The 19,043-nt window shown below is 37.8% G+C and overlaps 1 protein-coding gene across 5 annotated transcripts in view; it reads right to left on the bottom strand.

Moving 5' to 3' along the window:
* Positions 1 to 2,205: 2,205 nt before the first annotated feature.
* The window catches only part of tgfb1a (transforming growth factor, beta 1a), a 31,072-nt gene continuing 14,234 nt past the window's right edge, over positions 2,206 to 19,043 (bottom strand). For all 5 annotated transcript variants that reach the window (XM_081371061.1, XM_081371060.1, XM_081371063.1 and 2 more), the window contains 5 exons: positions 16,696 to 16,782; positions 16,438 to 16,585; positions 12,184 to 12,334; positions 7,776 to 7,886; positions 2,206 to 3,258 (listed from right to left, as the gene is read on the bottom strand). In XM_081371061.1, coding sequence (XP_081227187.1) covers positions 3,211 to 3,258; positions 7,776 to 7,886; positions 12,184 to 12,334; positions 16,438 to 16,585; positions 16,696 to 16,782 — 545 coding nt within the window. In that variant the 3' untranslated portion in view covers positions 2,206 to 3,210. The remainder of the gene's footprint in view (positions 3,259 to 7,775; positions 7,887 to 12,183; positions 12,335 to 16,437; positions 16,586 to 16,695; positions 16,783 to 19,043) is intronic.

The raw sequence follows: 19,043 nt of genomic DNA, 5'->3' as shown, positions 1-19,043 counted from the left end.
GTGGAAACATCATTCTTTGGGGATGCTTTTCTGCAAAGGGGACAGGACGACTGCACCGTATTGAGGGGAGGATGGATGGGGCCATGTATCGTGAGATCTTGGCCAACAACCTCCTTCCCTCAGTAAGAGCATTGAAGATGGGTCGTGGCTGGGTCTTCCAGCATGACAACGACCCGAAACACACAGCCAGGGCAACTAAGGAGTGGCTCCGTAAGAAGCATCTCAAGGTCCTGGAGTGGCCTCGCCAGTCTCCAGACCTGAACCCAATAGAAAATCTTTGGAGGGAGCTGAAAGTCCGTATTGCCCAGCGACAGCCCCGAAACCTGAAGGATCTGGAGAAGGTCTGTATGGAGGAGTGGGCCAAAATCCCTGCTGCAGTGTGTACAAACCTGGTCAACCAGGAAACGTATGATCTCTGTAATTGCAAACAAAGGTTTCTGTACCAAATATTAAGTTCTGCTTTTCTGATGTATCAAATACTTATGTCATGCAATAAAATGCAAATTAATTACTTAAAAATCATACAATGTGATTTTCTGGATTTTTGTTTTAGATTCCGTCACTCACAGTTGAAGTGTACCTTTGATAAAAATTACAGACTTCTACATGCTTTGTAAGTGGGAAAACCTGCAAAATCGGCAGTGTATCAAATACTTGTTCTCCCCACTGTAATTACTGTAGTTACCACGGTCTGAACATCACATTCTTTGTTTTTCCATCAAATGTTATCTAACTAGGCAGCTGAATAAAAATATTTGAACTTAAAAAAAATCTAATAACATGAAAACTCTGGACATTTTTCACACTTGGTTTTTAAATTTTGTTTCACAGAAAAAAATTACACAGTCCTTAAGGGGGGGGGGGGGAATTACATCGCAGGAATTAATAATATTTTTTTTATGGGAATGACAATAATGAGAATTTATTAGAAAAATCTGTCTTTCCATTAAGACTTTGTGGACTGGATTGAGAGCCTTGTTTATTTTGTTTATTGAAACAATTAATGGGTCACAATGGCACAAAATAAGTGCAAAAAAGTAAAAGTATATAATAACACTGCATGAATGTGACATATTTGTCAAATGACACCTATATCAATTTTAAACACTTGCAATATACATGTTATATGGCAGTATGTACATGTTAAAAGATGTTGCAAATAGCCATATACTTCAATGAAGGGTGCTTTGAGTTTGCAAGCAATGTAGTCTCGGCCGCATTGTATTCATAACTAACACACAGATAACAGTTCTCACCACTCAAAAACATGGAGCTTCTATAAATATAATGTGCTATGCATAAGTTTAGATATTGGCATGGTTTTATTTCAGTTAGCCTAATAGCTGGTTTAATTTACATTGAGAGATGATCTTATGGAAAGTACTCCATGCCAATCTCTAGGTATGGTGAAGGCTATGTGATGATGTGGGGCTATTTTAATTCCAAAGGCCAAGGGAACTTTATCAGGATGCATAGTATCCTGGATCCATGAAGTAACTGGCATTTAAAAATAAAAATCTGCCGGCCTCTATGGGAATTTAACATAGGGGTGTCCAGACTTATGCACCCTGTATATTAAGGAAGAACATTTATTTATTTACGATACATCATTCATTCACAAAGAAAATTGGTGTCCTTAAAGGTTGGATTTTTCCTATTTTTTTTAATTAAGGCATTAAGTTCAATTTCCAAAAGATGATTTTTTATTTCTCTTTTTAGTCAACTTTAGCATGGGTGTCTAAACTTATGCATAGCACTGTACACACTAATGCTTCTCATACAGTTGTCAGCACAAGGCCTAAACAACTGAACACACATACACACATAGATACAGTCACAATAATTTCTTTACTAACTCAAAATTCATCATTAACACTAATACATCAAGATACACACTTGCACATATATGGGTGAATTTGATCAAATCTGTCAAATTTCACCTCAAAACCAGAAGAAATTTAAAAATATATATATATATATTGCAAGAAAATTAAGCCTGTCTTTGGGACAAGATTATTTGTATAATGACATTATTTTCATGACAAGTACATTATTTTACTGTAATAAAAAAAAAATACTTAAATTATTTATTAATTTAATGTATTAATAAATCATTTATGTATTTGTTGTACTGTTGTACAATGTTCATGGTCTTAAAATGAAGATTCACATTTGTGAGTATTATATATATTTCTTTTTTTTTTTAATGTGACCCGGACATGTTTGCTGAGATTGACCAACACATTTCTTTTGCAAAGCTGTGGATATTTTTTGAGAACTAAAAGACCCTGACTACAGGAGGACCTGAACAGGCAAGTAATAAAAGACATTTTCCTGTGACACTTGATAGTGTGCAATGTGTAGTTGGGGAGCACATGAGAGCTTTGAAATGTTTACCATTCAGTAGGCCTACTAACCCTCTAGTGTTCCTCTTGCTTTCAAAAGCTGAGACCTCAACTGGTCTACACTCAGATCTTGTTTACAGGAACACCTGCTCAGGTGAGATCCAGGGGGTTCAAGAACACAGCTGTGCACAACAGTAAAACCCATCCCACACATTAAAAGAAAACCACCCAAATATTAAAGCATTTAAATCACGCATGCTCCAATGCCAATAGGTTTCTTGCCACATGCTGTACGTCATGAGCCTTCACCTCCATTGTTTAGTGCAAACACTTCTCTTTAATGTGTATTTACCATTAATTGACACATTAGATATTCCTTTGACAACATTACCTTTATCAGTACAGCACCATTAGAAATTTTCATGAACATTTGGCATGCAATGCTACACGGCTGCCCTCATGGTACAATCAAATTATGAACTTAACAAGCACAATAAATTAATGGGTATGAGTAATGTAAATAAACATTTTAAAAAGATAACAAAGCATATATTTGGTTTAATATTAAGCTTGTTTTGTGAAATGCTTTAACGGAATGTCTTTGTGTGCTCTTGTGACATTGTAGAGGGACATAGCTGAGAGCCTCATTTTCAAAGATATTCTTTCCTTCTCTTTCATTTTCCCTCCATTTTATCCTCTCTCCTATCTCCTTTTCCCATCCTCGTCAGTTGACTCAGCTCCTGATTTTCCTTCCCAGTGAGACTTTATCTGTCCATCTACCTGTGTGTTTGCTTACTTATCATCCAGAGAGAGATAGTGCAATGGAGCACTTTCTGAAGATAAAATAATGCTATATAGTCATATTTTAACTGCACTTGCAGCTCCTCACCACCATGTTGGACAACTGCTCCACCTAGAAACAGAGCCAAAACAAAATGAATCATTCACATTAATGAATTTGTAGAATATTCTAGCACAAAACCTTGTCAGGTGAAGTACTTCTTAAGTCCATTTTTGTTAGATAGCAGTTATACCAAATTGTTCTCACTCCAAAAAACACACTGTGATATCTACCCTTACACAAAGAAAATTTATTTCCTTATATATGAATGCTCAATATATTAAAGGATTTAATGGTTATAATGAAAATATACAGAATAATATATTGTGTTAATATATTACAATATAATTAATAATACCTAAGGAATTGCCGCTTTTCATATATTGAAAAAAATGTCAACACAGAAAAATTCCATATATATCATAATGTATGTAATTTTATATTCAGTAATATATTTCATAACATATAGATCTACATGTGGTATGGTGCTGCATGTGTATAAATATATTGCACATATATTTATATTACTGCAGTATATACACACATATAGAAGTATATAATATAACATATTTCTTTTATTTTATAATTATTTATATTATACATAACATTAAACACTAACAGATCTCCCTCTAAATTAATATTGACCAAAAATACATGAAATAGCAATTTAATTTTAATATTTACTCTTAACACACACAAGCAAAGCATGCTGGGAATTAGATATTAGTCCATGTGATATGTGCAAAATTTGAGGTGATATGTTCATTTTTCATAAAAGCATGAAACTTGGTACTCTTGTACAGTTTGGGGCCCTGAACATTTTCAGAAATAGAGCCATCGCAAAAACGCCTCGTGGCAGCCATTTTACTTTCCGCCATAGCCAAATGATGTATTTTGTGTCATATCTCCTGAATCAAACATGATAACACATAAAATATGATGTCTACACCTATGTTTTGATGGTCAAGGATTACAATGATACCATATACCACATTATAAACTGTTCAGGTGAATAGTTAATGGTGAATTCAGGGTTGTGAGACGGAAATCACAGCATCTGAGAACCAAGGCTAGACTTTATAATATCCTGTCTGTTGCATGCATGTTGTGTAGAGTTTAAAAAGCTTAATCCTTTTGTTAATTAACCTTGACAATACAGTGACTGTAAAGAGTAGAATATTCAATGTGACCTTAGCAACATAGCTTAAAAAGAATGTCAAACACAAAGATTTACTTAAAAAATTTTCAGAAACACGTTTGTTTGATTGTTTTGTTGTTGTTGAACCTATTCTTCAATGTGTCTTGTTCACAGTCTCCTCCACATTGACACAGAGCTATGCACTTTAAGGAGGCTTTTTTGCATTTGCAATGCCAACGACAACCTTTCTTGCATCCACAACTTAAAAGTTAAGGATGGACTGGCTTGCCTGTGGAAGAGTTGACTACAATGGTCTCCAATTGCTTGGGTCCATCCAACACCAGTCTGTTGGAGATGGAACATTTGGTGCCACCTCAAGTGCTTGTCCCCAACAGTGTCCTTGGTACACTGCTCTTTTGAGGTGTTGCACTTTGTAAACAAAGACTATGCATCCGCTCAAATACGCATTCAAACTTGCATGCCTGTGGACCGAACATGTAATTCGTATGTGCATACCGTCACCATTTTCACAGATTTACATTTTTGAAGTTTACGCAGAAATGATAACGGTATCATTTTCAAAACTCGTTTTCAAGAGCTTACACTTTGAAACCTATTTCAGGGTTTGTGTACTCGGGCCACCAGGGCGCCGTTGTTGTGTGGATGAATGGCTGGAGTGCATTGAGAGCTTTCTATTTTCAGTTGAGAAAGGTGTTGTGTAAGCACCCCCTAAGTTAATACCTAATGATTTTTACAACGGAAAGGAATCAATAAAAAACAGGACAATGATTTTCTCCTAGTGCTGCTGTGCGGCCAAAACAATGAATGATTTTGTTGAATGAATTTCCTATTATCACTGTAAAGCTGCTTTAAATCAATCTATATTGTAAAAATATATATGAAGGTGACTTGACTTGACTGCACCAGTGCATCCTTGGGGGGGGATTTCCTTCCATTCCTCCTTCCTTTCTTTGTGAATAACTAAAGACGAGCTTGATCAGTGTTGAGTTGGCTGCTGATGCGATCGTAGAGGAGAATTGTGAAGAGCTCAAAAATGGAAATACTTAAATCCACCTCCTCTGGAATGCTTTTTGGTGCCTTTGACAGAGCTATGAAGGCCTATGTTGCCATTTCATCTGCATTCCAGGTATCCCATACTGTCTTCTTGCCCCTGGTTGCAAATTCAGAGACTGTGCCACAGCCAGTGAAGGCATGGAACACAGGAAGGGCCTTGGATTTGTCAGGACCCAGAGACTTGGCAATCTCATGGGCAGGTATGCATCTGAAGTTCTTTTCAGTCCTATGCCACCCACAACTCCTCAATGTCCAGCTCTGACACATGTGCTATGGCTAGAACCACAACAGTTGGTCAACAGTGCCCAGGGTGATCTTTTTAAATCCTTTTCTTGCAGCAATCACCGCATGGAGTAGCATCCTTTGTATGTGCCTCTTCGAATGTGCAAGGTGTAATCTGATCTGATTCTTGTGGGTGAGATGATTGGGTCTACATGTGTAAACAACTTGTTTGGTAGTCGATATTTCCACAAGGTTCCTTGCCAGAACCAGTTCCTGGTAAAAGAGCTCTTTTTTGTTTTTATCCACTCTCAGGAAGCCTTTCCCGTTGGTTTGTTAACTTGTCTTTTTCCATCCACTCTTGTTCTTGTCCCCTTTCCCTGCTTCTGGGACTTTAAGCTGGTAACTTCATAGCAGTCCCATACAACATCCACTCTGTTGACCATTTCAAGTTTCTCTTTAAGATAAATTATGAAGATCTTGCTGGAAAAGTCATTAAAGGTTTTAGCTATGCCTGGTTTCAGCATGTTGATGACTGCTGACCCATATAATATTTAGACCTCACTATCTGGGGCACTGCTTATACTGTTTTCTAGGCAGATCAGCCTTGTTTCCCAAATGTATACCACCTGAGTGATGGAGGGTAGGCCTGATTTCCGTTTTTGAAGACGTTTTCTTGGTTCCCATCACGGGTCTGACAGGCAATGTAGACTCTGGAAAACAGTGCACAGTCATTTTTCAGCGAGTTTTGTCTTGGACTGTCCTCTTATCAGAGCTGTTTTAAAAAGAGGGAGCTTGTTCCTCTTCAAATGGGCAGTGATGCGTTTTGTGCCCTGCATCCTCTCTGCAACAAAGAGTTTGTACTGCTCTTGTCTTGGCCCATCCTCTGCAACTCGAACAGCATCCACAACAGCTTGGTCTACTAATTCTCTTGAGTTCAGCTTCAGAAGGTCGTTGCTGTCCTCTGCAAAGGGGTTTCCCATTTCCTCAATCAGGTCAGCCAACTCAAATGTCTTGAATTTCAGCTGGACACTTTTGGCCAGTTCATGATGTCTGTTTTCAGAGACACCCTTAATGCTGAACTCCATGGCATTCTCAAACTCATCACTTGGTATGCTTGGTACACACTACAAGATATTTGAGGTGATTTTGAACCAATTTCTTCCCTTCCGACAATGCCAGGTAAAGTCCCGATTATCTTGATGGTTCTACAAATGATCTAATCAGATTTTCCTCTGGTGTGAGGTGTGTTAAGAGTGACCGAATCTGCTCAAAAGAATGTCACAACCGCCCTGATCTCGAATCGAATCAGAAATCCTGTTGTGTTAGGGGAACCACGAGGACAAACACTCTGGAGATTATCATGTGAAACAAAACAATACAGGAATCAGAAAACGAGTTGACGGAAGACTCACCTCCAGCTCTTGCTGTAACGTAAAGTTCATGTGCACAACTTTTTTTCTTTTTTTCCCCCACAAATTTTCTGTAAGGTTAGAGACACACCCAACCCACGCCAAAGAACGAGCGCTGATGAAAGCCAACTGTGTTGAATAGAGCCAACAGTGCGGAACATACCGGAAAACCTAAGTCGGCCGATGCTCAAAAACTGACCGACGGCCTCTTGTGTCTCTGGTTTAAAAAGCAAAATACATAATTCACTTATGGCGGAAAGCATCATGGTGGCCACAAGGTGTTTTTGAGATGGCTCCATTTCTGAACATGTCCAGGGCCGCAAACTGTACATGTGTACCAAGTTCCATGCTTTTATGAAAAAGTGAACATAATTTTCACATATCACCTGGACTATATCTGCTGTAACTCATTCTGTGAATGTGTATATATGTGTGTACAAACATTAACATTAATATGGGAACATGCATATGCAATGTATGTACACAATAAAGGATTAAACGTTATGAATATTACATGTAATGCTATTTTATATGCATCAATATAGCCATACATGGTCAATGTTGCAATATTGCAGTATATTGAAAAATATAAGCACTAGTTTCCCATATATGGAAATTTATTATGTAATATATCACATTATATTTTGCATTTCCATATATTTTTGTTTCGTAATGGTATCCATGAAGAGTTCCTCCATTGCATGAATTCAAAATAAGCCATTAAAAAAGGCGAAAGAGGCATTTACCTTGTGTTGTCTTCCCACATAGTAAAGAATTGGTAGAGGGTCGAAGACTGCAGGTACGCAGCATGGCTGAGCAGATGCACCAGGGTTGTGGTGTTTGTACAAGGCTAATATCTGTGTGAAACAAATACACATACAAATACTACAATGAAACAGAGAAGCAACACATGTCTTATTTTATTTTACACCGTGTAAAATAAGTGCCCAAAATGGTAAAATATGAAGTGAACTCAGTAGTGAGCTGAAAGTGATTTATACTAAACTGAGAGACTTTAAACATGTTTTATTTCAGTTACCTGTTCACTCATTCAAATGGTCTCATTAGTAACCTATTCATATGTAAAGTTTACATTACATAAAGGCATTTTGATAATCAGATAAAGTTGTATAATTAGTAGAATATTTAAAAATGAAAATGTAAAAAGATTGCACAGTGAAAACTCAAATAAAAAATGAAATCTAACTCAAAAATACTCGATTAAGTCTAAACTTAATCTAACTGCTTAATTTAATCCTTATTGATACAACCAGTATTTTAAAGCATTTAAAAGAATAACTAGCTGTGAGTATCATTGTAATATCTTACTGGTCTCTAGCTAATGGCACAAAGGTACATTAGTAAAAAAGTCTGAACATACCTACTAATTTTTTATTTCTGTCAGGACCACTATCGCCGAATATGATTGACAATTAGCATACAGTTTGGATTAGCGGTATGGTTCTGTTCTGGGCAAGAACTCCCTGCGCATCCATGCAGCCTAGCATGGATAAGAGCAGGGAGAGCAGCAATAATCCCCCTTAGGCTAAACAGAACAGATCCAACATGAATGTATTGCAGATATCATTAATTCAAGATTTTAAAGTACAAAAAAATTCGAGAATTTTTTTCTGATTCAAGGAAATCAGAATGCCAAATCCTGACTGACGAGAGGAGGAGCTGGGGAGGGAGGAGGGTAATTAGCTCCTGAGAAACGTGATAGCTGCATATATAGCTTATATATGAATACAGTGATAGGCATTGTATTCCTATAGGTAGACGTGGATCAGCTGAGAGTCAGCTGATGCGAGCTTGACTAACGTGACCTGCCAGAACTGACGCTACACTTGATTATTATAGGGAAGTGGTGTAAAACTTTTTGCTTAAGCATCTTTGTGTGTGTGTGTGTGTGTGTGTGTGTGTGTGTGTGTGTGTGTGTGTGTGTGTGTGTGTGTGTGTGTGTGTGTGTGTGTGTGTGTGTGTGTACGTGTACGTGTGTGTGGGCATAAGGTTCAGTTCCCTTTCAAGATGGTCTCTCGACATTGTACACAGCTTTGTTGACTCTATGGGGAAACACCTTTCTCCTGAGAATACTGAAGCCTGGTTTGCTCAAAGCCATTGCCCTGCAATAGCCGATGGCGCTCAAGCGCACAAATGGAGGGCGTGGCATGCTATAACAATGCTGGCTGAATGAAATTATTCCTTCAGACGCAAGACAGAAGCCTCTCCTTTGTCGTTGAGTCTTCGGAAAAAATGGATTACTTCAAGAATCCCCTTGAGTGTTCCAGCAGAATTCAAAGAAGATGAGCTTCAAATTTTGCATCACCTGTACGGGAACCATAGACGATCCAGACGATCACTATACAGTATGTGCATCGTGTGCCTGGGTCGCATGCATAAGGAGGCGGCCACTGAGGTGCCCAGCTGCCCTCATTATGACGTGATGAGCTTAAGACTCTCCAGAGAAGGATAGCTCCCCTCTGCCGCTTCAACAGAGCCACAGAGAAGAAGCAGCGAACTTTTGCACCAATGGCACCATCCAGGGCTCACAACCTCATCTCATTTGCTGCACCAGAAGAGGAGCATGATAATGCCCATGTCAACAGCAGCTTCTGAGTCAGAGGACTGGTTGGCCAGCCATTTTGAGTCCTCTGGCCATATTGATGATGAGTTTATTCGCATAATTTCCAAGGCAGTTTAGGAGCTCGACTTGGAATGGTCTCCTCCTGCTGATCCAGAGTACAGCAGGCTAAATCCCCGAAGTGCACAACAAGGTTCCCAAGATGTGGCATGACTCGGCTCATGCTCACATATCGGGTTTGCTGCTTCTCACGGCAGTGGATGACGGAGACTTGCTGGGGTACTCCAAGATTCCCCCAGTCGAGGAAGCTATTGTTGCTCACCTCTGCCCCTCTGCATCACTCAAAGTGAAGTCCGCTGTCGTGCACCCAAACAAGCCATGTTGCACCACTGCTAGCATCACTTGGAAAGTGTATGCAGTGTCGGGCCAGGCAGTGTCAGGCCTCCACTCGATAGCTGTCCTGCAGGTTTTCCAAGCAAAGATGCTGAAGCAAGGATGGCCCTGACCCAGAGATCTTCAGAGAGCTTTGCAGCGCCACCAGTTTGGTCCTTTAGGTGTACCACTCTACGAGAGGTATTGCCTCGTCATGGGCATAGGCGAAGGGGATGTTTATTGAGGACATATGCTAAGCAGCTTGTTCGGCTTCGCAGAACACATTTGCCAGGTTTAATTAATGTTTCTTCGATAGCTTCTTGGTTCTTGTCAATACAAGACAGCTAGGTAAGTCCATTCATAAACTCGCTTCTTGAGTGGTTTCTTTTTTCATTGATGAATTCATCAAGTCTCTTTTTTCATTGATGTGTGCAATACAAGGAAAACCCCGCCCCCTTTCTTTCAGGCTGTGGGGTTATGATATGATAGTTATAAGCGCTGTATTCACCACTTTCTATCCTTTCCCTATACATGTGCAAGCCGCTTCCTAGCCCAGCCAACAAGGGCTGCGGGTTTTCAACTTGGTCCGCTATATAAAAAAGATTACCTGTGATGCCCAGCCAATCTGAAAGACAATGCATCCAGATTAGCATATTGACTACCCTGGTAAGATCCGTGAATATGTGTTTAGCTCTGGTGAGAAGCTGTTGTCAGGTATGTGCTGCTTATGCTACTAATGTTTTGATGACTACACCACGCATCACGTTGTTGCTTATATGCCCCTATGCTTGTTACAGTATGTCTCTGCTTATGCTGAGTACAATTTGCTGTAACACAGCGTTTTACGTTTTACCTTTACCTTAAGTTTTACCATGTTACCTATACTCAGGTCTTTCGTGTCTTTGTTTGTTCAGTCAGAGGATTCTGAGGCAATGCCACTCAGCACATCATTATGTAGAGCGTGCCATGCTCACAATTCACCCTCCTTTTTCGGCTGTATTTTGATCCAGAGATTCTGTACTCTTTCAGAAGATGCATAATAGCACCACCTACCTTATAACAGTAAAAACATGGATTGCCAGAAAATTCCATCAATGGTGGGGAAAGAGTTAAAAATTTGTTTTCTGTCTGTACAATGAAAGTCAGTGAGTTCCAATGTCGTTTTGAACAGTTCTTTTGAACAAAACCAGTTGTTCTTCAAAACTCATTTTTAGGTGAACTACCCCCTTAAGGACATTATCTCAGGCACCTCAAACATTAAAAACAGTCTGATCTGTTTTGTCTTCTAACAAAGACAACAAGTTTCATAATAAAACCTGGTGAAATTTGAAGCTTGCGTAGGCAAAACTTATAAGCTAAAAAAGAACGAACATTACAGTTATAATTTTAAGATGTAATGAAGTAAAGTGTATGGTATTTCAGCCCTTGGGGTAACTAGTCATTCAAAACTTGTTTTCTCTACATTGCCAACTCTTGACCTCAAATGTACCTCAGGATACTACTGTATCTGTGCATTGTAAATGAACTAACATACTGTACATAGCCACAATTGCAACTCTTTTTTTAAAGTGGTGTTGTGTATTCTTGCTCTAAAATTTAAAAATAAAAAATAGTGCATACCAAATCATGTTGCAAATATTAATCCTATCAAGTAACTGGTATGACATACTTTTCTGGTGTATTTTCATTGTGTGACTGTACACTATTTTAGGCTAATATTGGCACTTTGAACACTTTGATGTCTTTGAACATCACCAGAGAATATTATTCATGAGTTAAAGGATTTCTTTCAACTTGTCCAGGAAAAGAAAACTTAGTATGAAGCTGCAGCTGCCACTGGTATAAATGTAAAGTTCAGTTATAATGTTTAGATCTGCACAGTTTGCACTTTGTAGATTTTCCACAAAATAATTTCAGTGCAGAAAACTTCAAAAAGCCAAATTCACTTGGGCCATGCAGATACTGACTTTCTGTAACTTTTGCTAAACACTTACTGGCGAAGTACTGTGCATACTTTTATATGCATTGTTCTCTCTATATAAATTAGACTCATTTTCTGCACAGCACAGCACAGTGGTCAACTATTGTTGTGTTTTTTTGTGCTTTATAAAGTAATTAAATGAATTGAAATTATATTATATAATATAAATTATATTGTATCACTTGTCAAATGGGACAGGGGTGGAAAAAACACGCCCTACCTGAGAGTATTTGTTCTCAGCATTCCAGATGTAGGTGCAGGAGCCCATGCAGTAGTTAGCAAAGTATCCTTTAGGCTTGTGGATCCACTTCCAGCCCAGATCATTCCGAAAGTCAATGTAAAGCTTACGCATACAGCAGGTCTCAGTTTTTCTGTCAGAGAATATTGGGAAGGAGGGGGTTTGATTATCTTGTTGTGTGTTCAGTGGCTCTTGCTTGAGTCAGTTTTATACACCTCATTATTAAATAGAAATAATTGACAGGGAGTTGAGTTAATGAATTAGTCACCCAATTCAGCTTTTCGCCCCAGGCTGGAATTGCGATGTATAATTTTGTGGCATTGTTTTTCATTTTTATCCAGTTGTTTGAACAATAGTTCTATTTTGTGGTCTGTGTGACTCTTTGAAGTCCTGTTAAAAATGTATTTAAGTAAAAATGTATTATGTAGGGACACTGCTGTGCAAGCTTGTAAAATAAATATATTTTTTAAATTAAAATGAACTATTTCTGTTATATTTCAGCTATTGAGTTACTATCTGAGGACATGTGGTTTTAGAGGAAGTGAGAGAACTAACATACCACTCAGTAACCACTCAATAAAGAGAAACTCAGATGAAAGGAAAGAACAAGTTTGATACACTATAAAACCCAACAAGTTAAGCTAACTCATTTCATTTGAGGAAACCGATTGCCTCAATTCAATAAAGTTTATAAAAACAATAGTTATGAGTACTCTGAACTTATTTCAGTTGAGTTTACTAAAAGTAGATATACATTGCAGTCAATAAATTAAGTGATTAATTAAGTGATTATTGAGCATTAGTGATTAACACCTGCTGTTAACAAGCAGAATCAATGAAGGAAAGAGAAACAAAATAACTTCAACTGACTTCCAACCACAGCCTTAGATTAAATCAACTCAAGATAAAAGACATTTAAATCTCTAAAGATCTCAGCAGAGGAGGATTAAACCACTACACAAACAGCATTACCAGCTTCACTTATTACTAAACAGTTTGACTTTTGTCATGCGTCTACAGAAGTTGTTATTGAGAATGAACAGAGGGTTAGATGCTAATGATTTATTGAGTTTCATTTAAAGACACCATGATATAGATCAGTGTTTGCTTTAGTTGGGCTCTTGACCTTTGACTTTATAACACCAGTTTTTCCTCTGGCTGCTGTAACTGAGTGTTTATAAAACACATTTGTTATGGCACATACGCCAAAAGAAAATATGAGCATGTGGTTGTGTTTTTAGATGATAAAAATCATCATTTAGTGACTTGATTCTCTGATCTTTTCTACAGCCTAATCTCTGATTAGACAGGTGATGTATTACTTGTATTACTCATTATAGTAGAACTGATTCTGCTGTAAGGCCCATTGTTGTGGCAATCAGATTTTAAAAACCTCTATGGTATCATGATGACTTACACAGTAATCAAGAATCAGCCTATGAATCTCAACAATGGTGACCATTAAAAAATGATTTATGCCGCAATGCATGCTGAGAGCCATGGATAAGTTTTGTATTATGCTAGTACCCAGCATGCATTGGAGCATGAATAATCTTTTTCATGGTCACCATTGTTGAGATTCATATGCTGATTCTTGATGTCTGTGTGAGTCTTAGTAATGCAATACCTTTTCTGTGAAACGTTTTGTGCACAACTATTTGTAAAATCCTTCATATTATCTGATGGTTACAATAGCTCTTATACTGTAGAATCACAGTTTTGAGTAAAACTAATATGATGCCCTTTTAATCAGAGATCAGACACTGAATGAAATCAGTGAATCAAGTCACTAAATCAGTGTTCTTCAACCCTGCTCCTGAAGGACCCCCAACACTGCACGTTTTCTTTGTCTCCCTAATCAAACACACCTGATTCAATTCATCAGCTCATTAATCCATGTGATAATGAGCTGATGAATTGAATCAGGTGTGTTCTGTTTCAGTCATTCAAGTTTCGTTAATATTTGAGTGCGGTGAACTCTATTCTATTTAGTACATTTTACTGTTAGGTTTTACAGTGCATCAGTGAATGGTGAGATATATTACTAAATAAAATTATCCTGTCAGAAAAATTGCACGATAACTTCATTATTTTTTTTCCCCATCTGAATCATATCAGTGATCTTTTGTGGGGTTTTATGCATGCGCAGTAAGGTGAATTTAGCGTTTCAGGCGTTTTCAAACGTTTCTCATCCACACTGAAACGTCCGAAAACACCTGAAAACACTAGTGTGGACGGAGAGCATTTATAAACGAAAACGCCGTTTTCAAATGTATCCGGATTAATGTAGACGTAGCCTAAGGCTGAAATGACTCCATATTTAATATACACAGATTTTGTGGCTCAGATAAGGTCCAGTTCTGGTTTATTTCTTTGCTCTTGGCTGACATGTGGCACTGATATGGCCTGCTTGTGGCCCAGATCTGGCAAACAGGAGTGAGCCACCCAAGGGCAGTCATTGTTGCATGTGGGCCAGATCATCTTGCCACATTTGCCAGATCTGGGCCGGATCTGGGACGTCACAATGTTGCAATGTGGGTTTCTGGAAAAAACTCTAGAATGTGTTGTGGCTTTGCAGCTACACAATCACCTTACTGTTAATAATCTTTTCAAGCCTTCAGTCTGGTTTTCATAAACTCCATAGCACAGAGACAGCTTTGGTCAAGGTCACCTATGATCTGTTAATAGCTTCAGATTCTGGTTCTCTCTCCGTCCTTATCCTTATTGATCTTAGTGCCACATACTATCAATCACAACCTCTTACTCAACAGACTTGAAACTGTCTTTGGTGTTTCTGAGACTGTTTTAACCTGGTTTAGATCTTATCTCTCTGATATATTAGTGTTTTTGAGTGGTTTCAGGTCTGTGATTGGCTCTGTCGCTACTGGTGCTAAAAAGCAAGGGGCCTAAATTGAACACTGAGGGAGTGTTCAATTTAGGCCCCTTGCTTTTTAGCATTTATATATTTTCACTTGGATTGCTCTTAAGATCACTCAAGATTAATTATCACTTCTATGCAGATGATACTAAGATTTATATTCGCTCTAAGCCTGGTCAAAATGTGGATGTTTCTTTTCTCTCACATTGTATTTCTGAGATAAAAATATGGATGACCCACAACTTTTTGTGTCTTAATAGTGATAAGACAGAGGTCTTGCTTATTGGCTTTCATCATCAGCTTTGTAAAGCTGGTTCACTAATGTTAAACGTAAATGGCTCTGTTTTGGAGTCCCAAACTAAAAGAAAAAAATGTAGGGGATATATTTGATTTGAGTTTGTCTTTTGACCTACATGTGCAATATACTGTTAAGAATTCCTTTTTTCATCTCAGAAATATTGCTAGACTTCGCCCTATGCTATCTTTTCCTGTGACCGAAAGGCTTATCAATACTTTAGATTTTTCCATCATTGACTAGTGCAATGCACTTCTTGCAGGGGTTCCTAAAACCACACTTAACAAATTGCAATGTGCAAAATTCTGCTGCTAGGATCCTGACTGGTGTCAGGAGAAATGAACAAATCACTGCAATATTGAAGTCTTTCCACTGGCTCCCAGTCAGGTTCTGCGTTTATTTTAAAATCCTTATGCTCACAAATAAGGCACTGCATGGTCTGCCCCCTCAGTATCTGTCTGCGCTTTTAACGTTATATATTAATAAGCATCATTTGCGCTCCTCTCAAGCTGGTTTACTGGCTGTTCCACAGACACGTTTGCAATCTGTAGGTGACAGGGCTTTGTCATCCTATGCTCCTAGACTCTGGAACGCACTCCCCTCTCACATTAGAGATGCACAAAATGTAAGCATTTTTAAATCTAACCTAAAAACATTATTTTATTATTTTTATTTTTTTTTGGATGGTTTTAACTATTTTCTATTCCAGTGTGTTTTTTTGTTATATATATTTATTCCCCTTGTATTTTTTATTGTGTAAAGTGCCTTGAGAAGCTGCTTTAAAGGGACTATATAACATAAAGTTTATTATGATTATTATTATTATTATTATTACCTAATTAACTAATTAATTAAAATGAATAAAATAATAAAATAAATTAAGACCCTTGGAATGTTTATCAACCAATCAGAATAAGGAATTCAACAATGTTACAATATAAAGGATATTCCAACATTTGGTCAACATGAGGAGAGTAAAAGTGTTTAGGTATTTGCTATTTATTTTCTTGTTCTGTATCTAAACATAGCAAAGCATAAAAGGTGAAAGAGAGCAAAGACTTACTCATCACAAGTTACATCAGTGCCAACATCTCGTTTCCTGCGAGCGGATGCAAGGGAGTTGCCATTAGACGGCAAGGATAAAGCCAAAATATAAGGCTTTACCATCATCTCTGCCAGACTGGCAGTGTCACCTCTCTGTTTGTCTAGTCCTACAAATACACACACATACACACAGAAAAAGATTGAAGATTATGTCCGTTTTGGATTCTTTTGGCATACATTTCCAACGCTATGTTTCAGATTATTGAGATTATCTTACCTGATATAGTGAAGAGGAACTTATCTGTACTCTGCTGGTCTGTTTTACAGCCACAGTATAACCTCACTTCTAAACTTTCTTCATCTTCTGTTAAACAAACACACACACAAGATTATTTGGATTTTGGAGTCCACTGTATAAACCATGTAACACATAATACAACTACAACTGCTAGTGTGCACTAACATCAAAGAAAGAAAAAAAATGAGTTAATAAAAATGAGTCACTCCATACTAATAAAGTCTATTTACAGTTTTTCTCGATTGCTTAAACACTATAACCACTATAACCAAGACATGAAGGAAGAGGGATAAGAATGAGGAGTAAGGGCAAGGACAAGAAGACAAGCAGTCTCAAGATGAAATTCAAGCCACTCTAGTTGCCCATGTCTTTGTCAATGGTATGACTAAAATTTCAAAAACATAACGCCATTTATCAAAAAGCACACCCATTTCACTAAACTATAAACACTATTCCCTGTTTTGACACATGAGTCAGATTTGTTGAACTGTCACTGCAAAACTCTACACACAAATCCCTTCTTTTCTCATTGCTTAGACCATGTTGTCATTTACAAAGCACTAGCATTCAATAATGTTCACTCAAGTCAGCACAGCTTAAGCTCAGTTAGCACACAATTACCCAGGTGGAAACACTATGAGTCAAAATTTAACACACATCAATCAGATCCTCAATAGATAGATAAAAGGGCCCAAATCAGTTTATTGCGTTTTGGAACAATGGATCCAGAAAGACATGAAGGAAGAGGGATAAGAATGAGGAGTAAGGGCAAGGACAAGAAGACAAGCAGTCTCAAGATGAAATTCAAGCCACTCTAGTTGCCCATGTCTTTGTCAATGGTATGACTATGAGGGAGGCTGGGCTACGAGTAAGGCCAAATGTGAGTCACTTTACCATCGCCTCGAGAACCTTCAGGGAGGTGTGGTGGCAAACAAAATTCTATCACTGAATAAGAGACAAACATTTCCAATAGTCTTTGATGAGGTTTATTTTCTTGCAAGAAAAGGCCAGCAGTCGTACAGTCACACAGAGTGACACAGAGTGTGACAGTGAAGGGAGGGCATCCTTTCTCCTTTATAGTCTTGACTCCAGAATGTTATCTTTCTTTATGATGATATTTCAACCATATGTGGAACATTCTTAGACATGTCCATCATATTGTCTCCTTGAGTGGCCTCCTGTTACGTCCCAACACTCTTTACCATTCCAATACAATTCGAATTCCATATTAGAATATGATTTGTGTGTGCTCTTTTACTGTCATATGATGGTCACACACATCTTACTGCAAGTAAATATATATAAAAAAAAAAAATAGAGGAAAGAGTAAAAAAAAAAAAGAGTAAAACAGGAAAGAAAAAAGTTTTGTGTGTGTGTGTGTGTGTGTGTGTGTGTGTGTGTGTGTGTGTGTGTGTGTGTGTGTGTGTGTGTGTGTGTGTGTGTGTGTGTGTGTGTGTGTGTGTGTGTGTGTGTGTGTGTGTGTGTTTTCTGTGTATGAATAAAAATGTACCAATGTATATCCACTGGTTGTGTCTTTTGTGTTCATCAAGTGAAAAGGTTTGTGAGGGGGGGAACCACAAGCAACATTACTTACCAGTTTTGGAAATGTTGTTTTGAATTTATTGCACCAGTGTTTTAGACTATGTTGTAGTGTGTGTGATTTTGAGGGCTTGTGTGTCCTGTCTGAGGGCAAAGTTTGGTTTTTCAGCAAGAGTGAATGGTTTTGAGTGTAGAGCTTCATTCTGACCTGAAAATAGGATGTTTGGGGAATTGGGTGAGACGTTATGGATTTGTGTTTATAGTTTTGAGAATACGAGGCATAGTTTCAAGAAATGTGTTTAAGCAATCGAGAAAAACTGTAAGATTAATTATGTAGGGTTTACAAATATAACTGTTTTCCATTTATTATTTAAATAATACTTTAATTATTCGATACCACGGCAAAAGTACAGAAACACAGGGGAGAGCAGGGCACAATTAAAGGAGTAATTTTTGAGTTTGACAACAAACACACAGCAAAACACAGCTATACAGCATAGTTCAAAACATAATAATAATTAATAATTTCCAGACATTGACTCTCAGTCTTTATTCACCTTTTTCTCATGGTTTCTCAATAGAATTCATAAAAGTGTAGAATAGAATAGCATAGTTCTGGGGCACATTGTAACGCAGTGGGGCACGAGCCCCAGTAAAGTTTTGCTGTGCCCCAGTAAAAAAAATCCTGAAAAAAGGTATACAGTAGATATGTCTGAAAATAGGATTTCATTATTGAAAGTTATTTACATTATTTAAATTATTTAAAATTTGAAGGCTGATTATAATGC

This window comes from Scardinius erythrophthalmus (assembly GCF_964197995.2).
Source record: "Scardinius erythrophthalmus genome assembly, chromosome: 7".
In the NCBI taxonomy this organism is placed as follows: Eukaryota; Metazoa; Chordata; class Actinopteri; order Cypriniformes; family Leuciscidae; genus Scardinius; species Scardinius erythrophthalmus.
The sequence above is the reverse complement of the archived record's forward strand: the minus strand, read 5'-3'. Positions and strand labels throughout refer to the sequence as shown.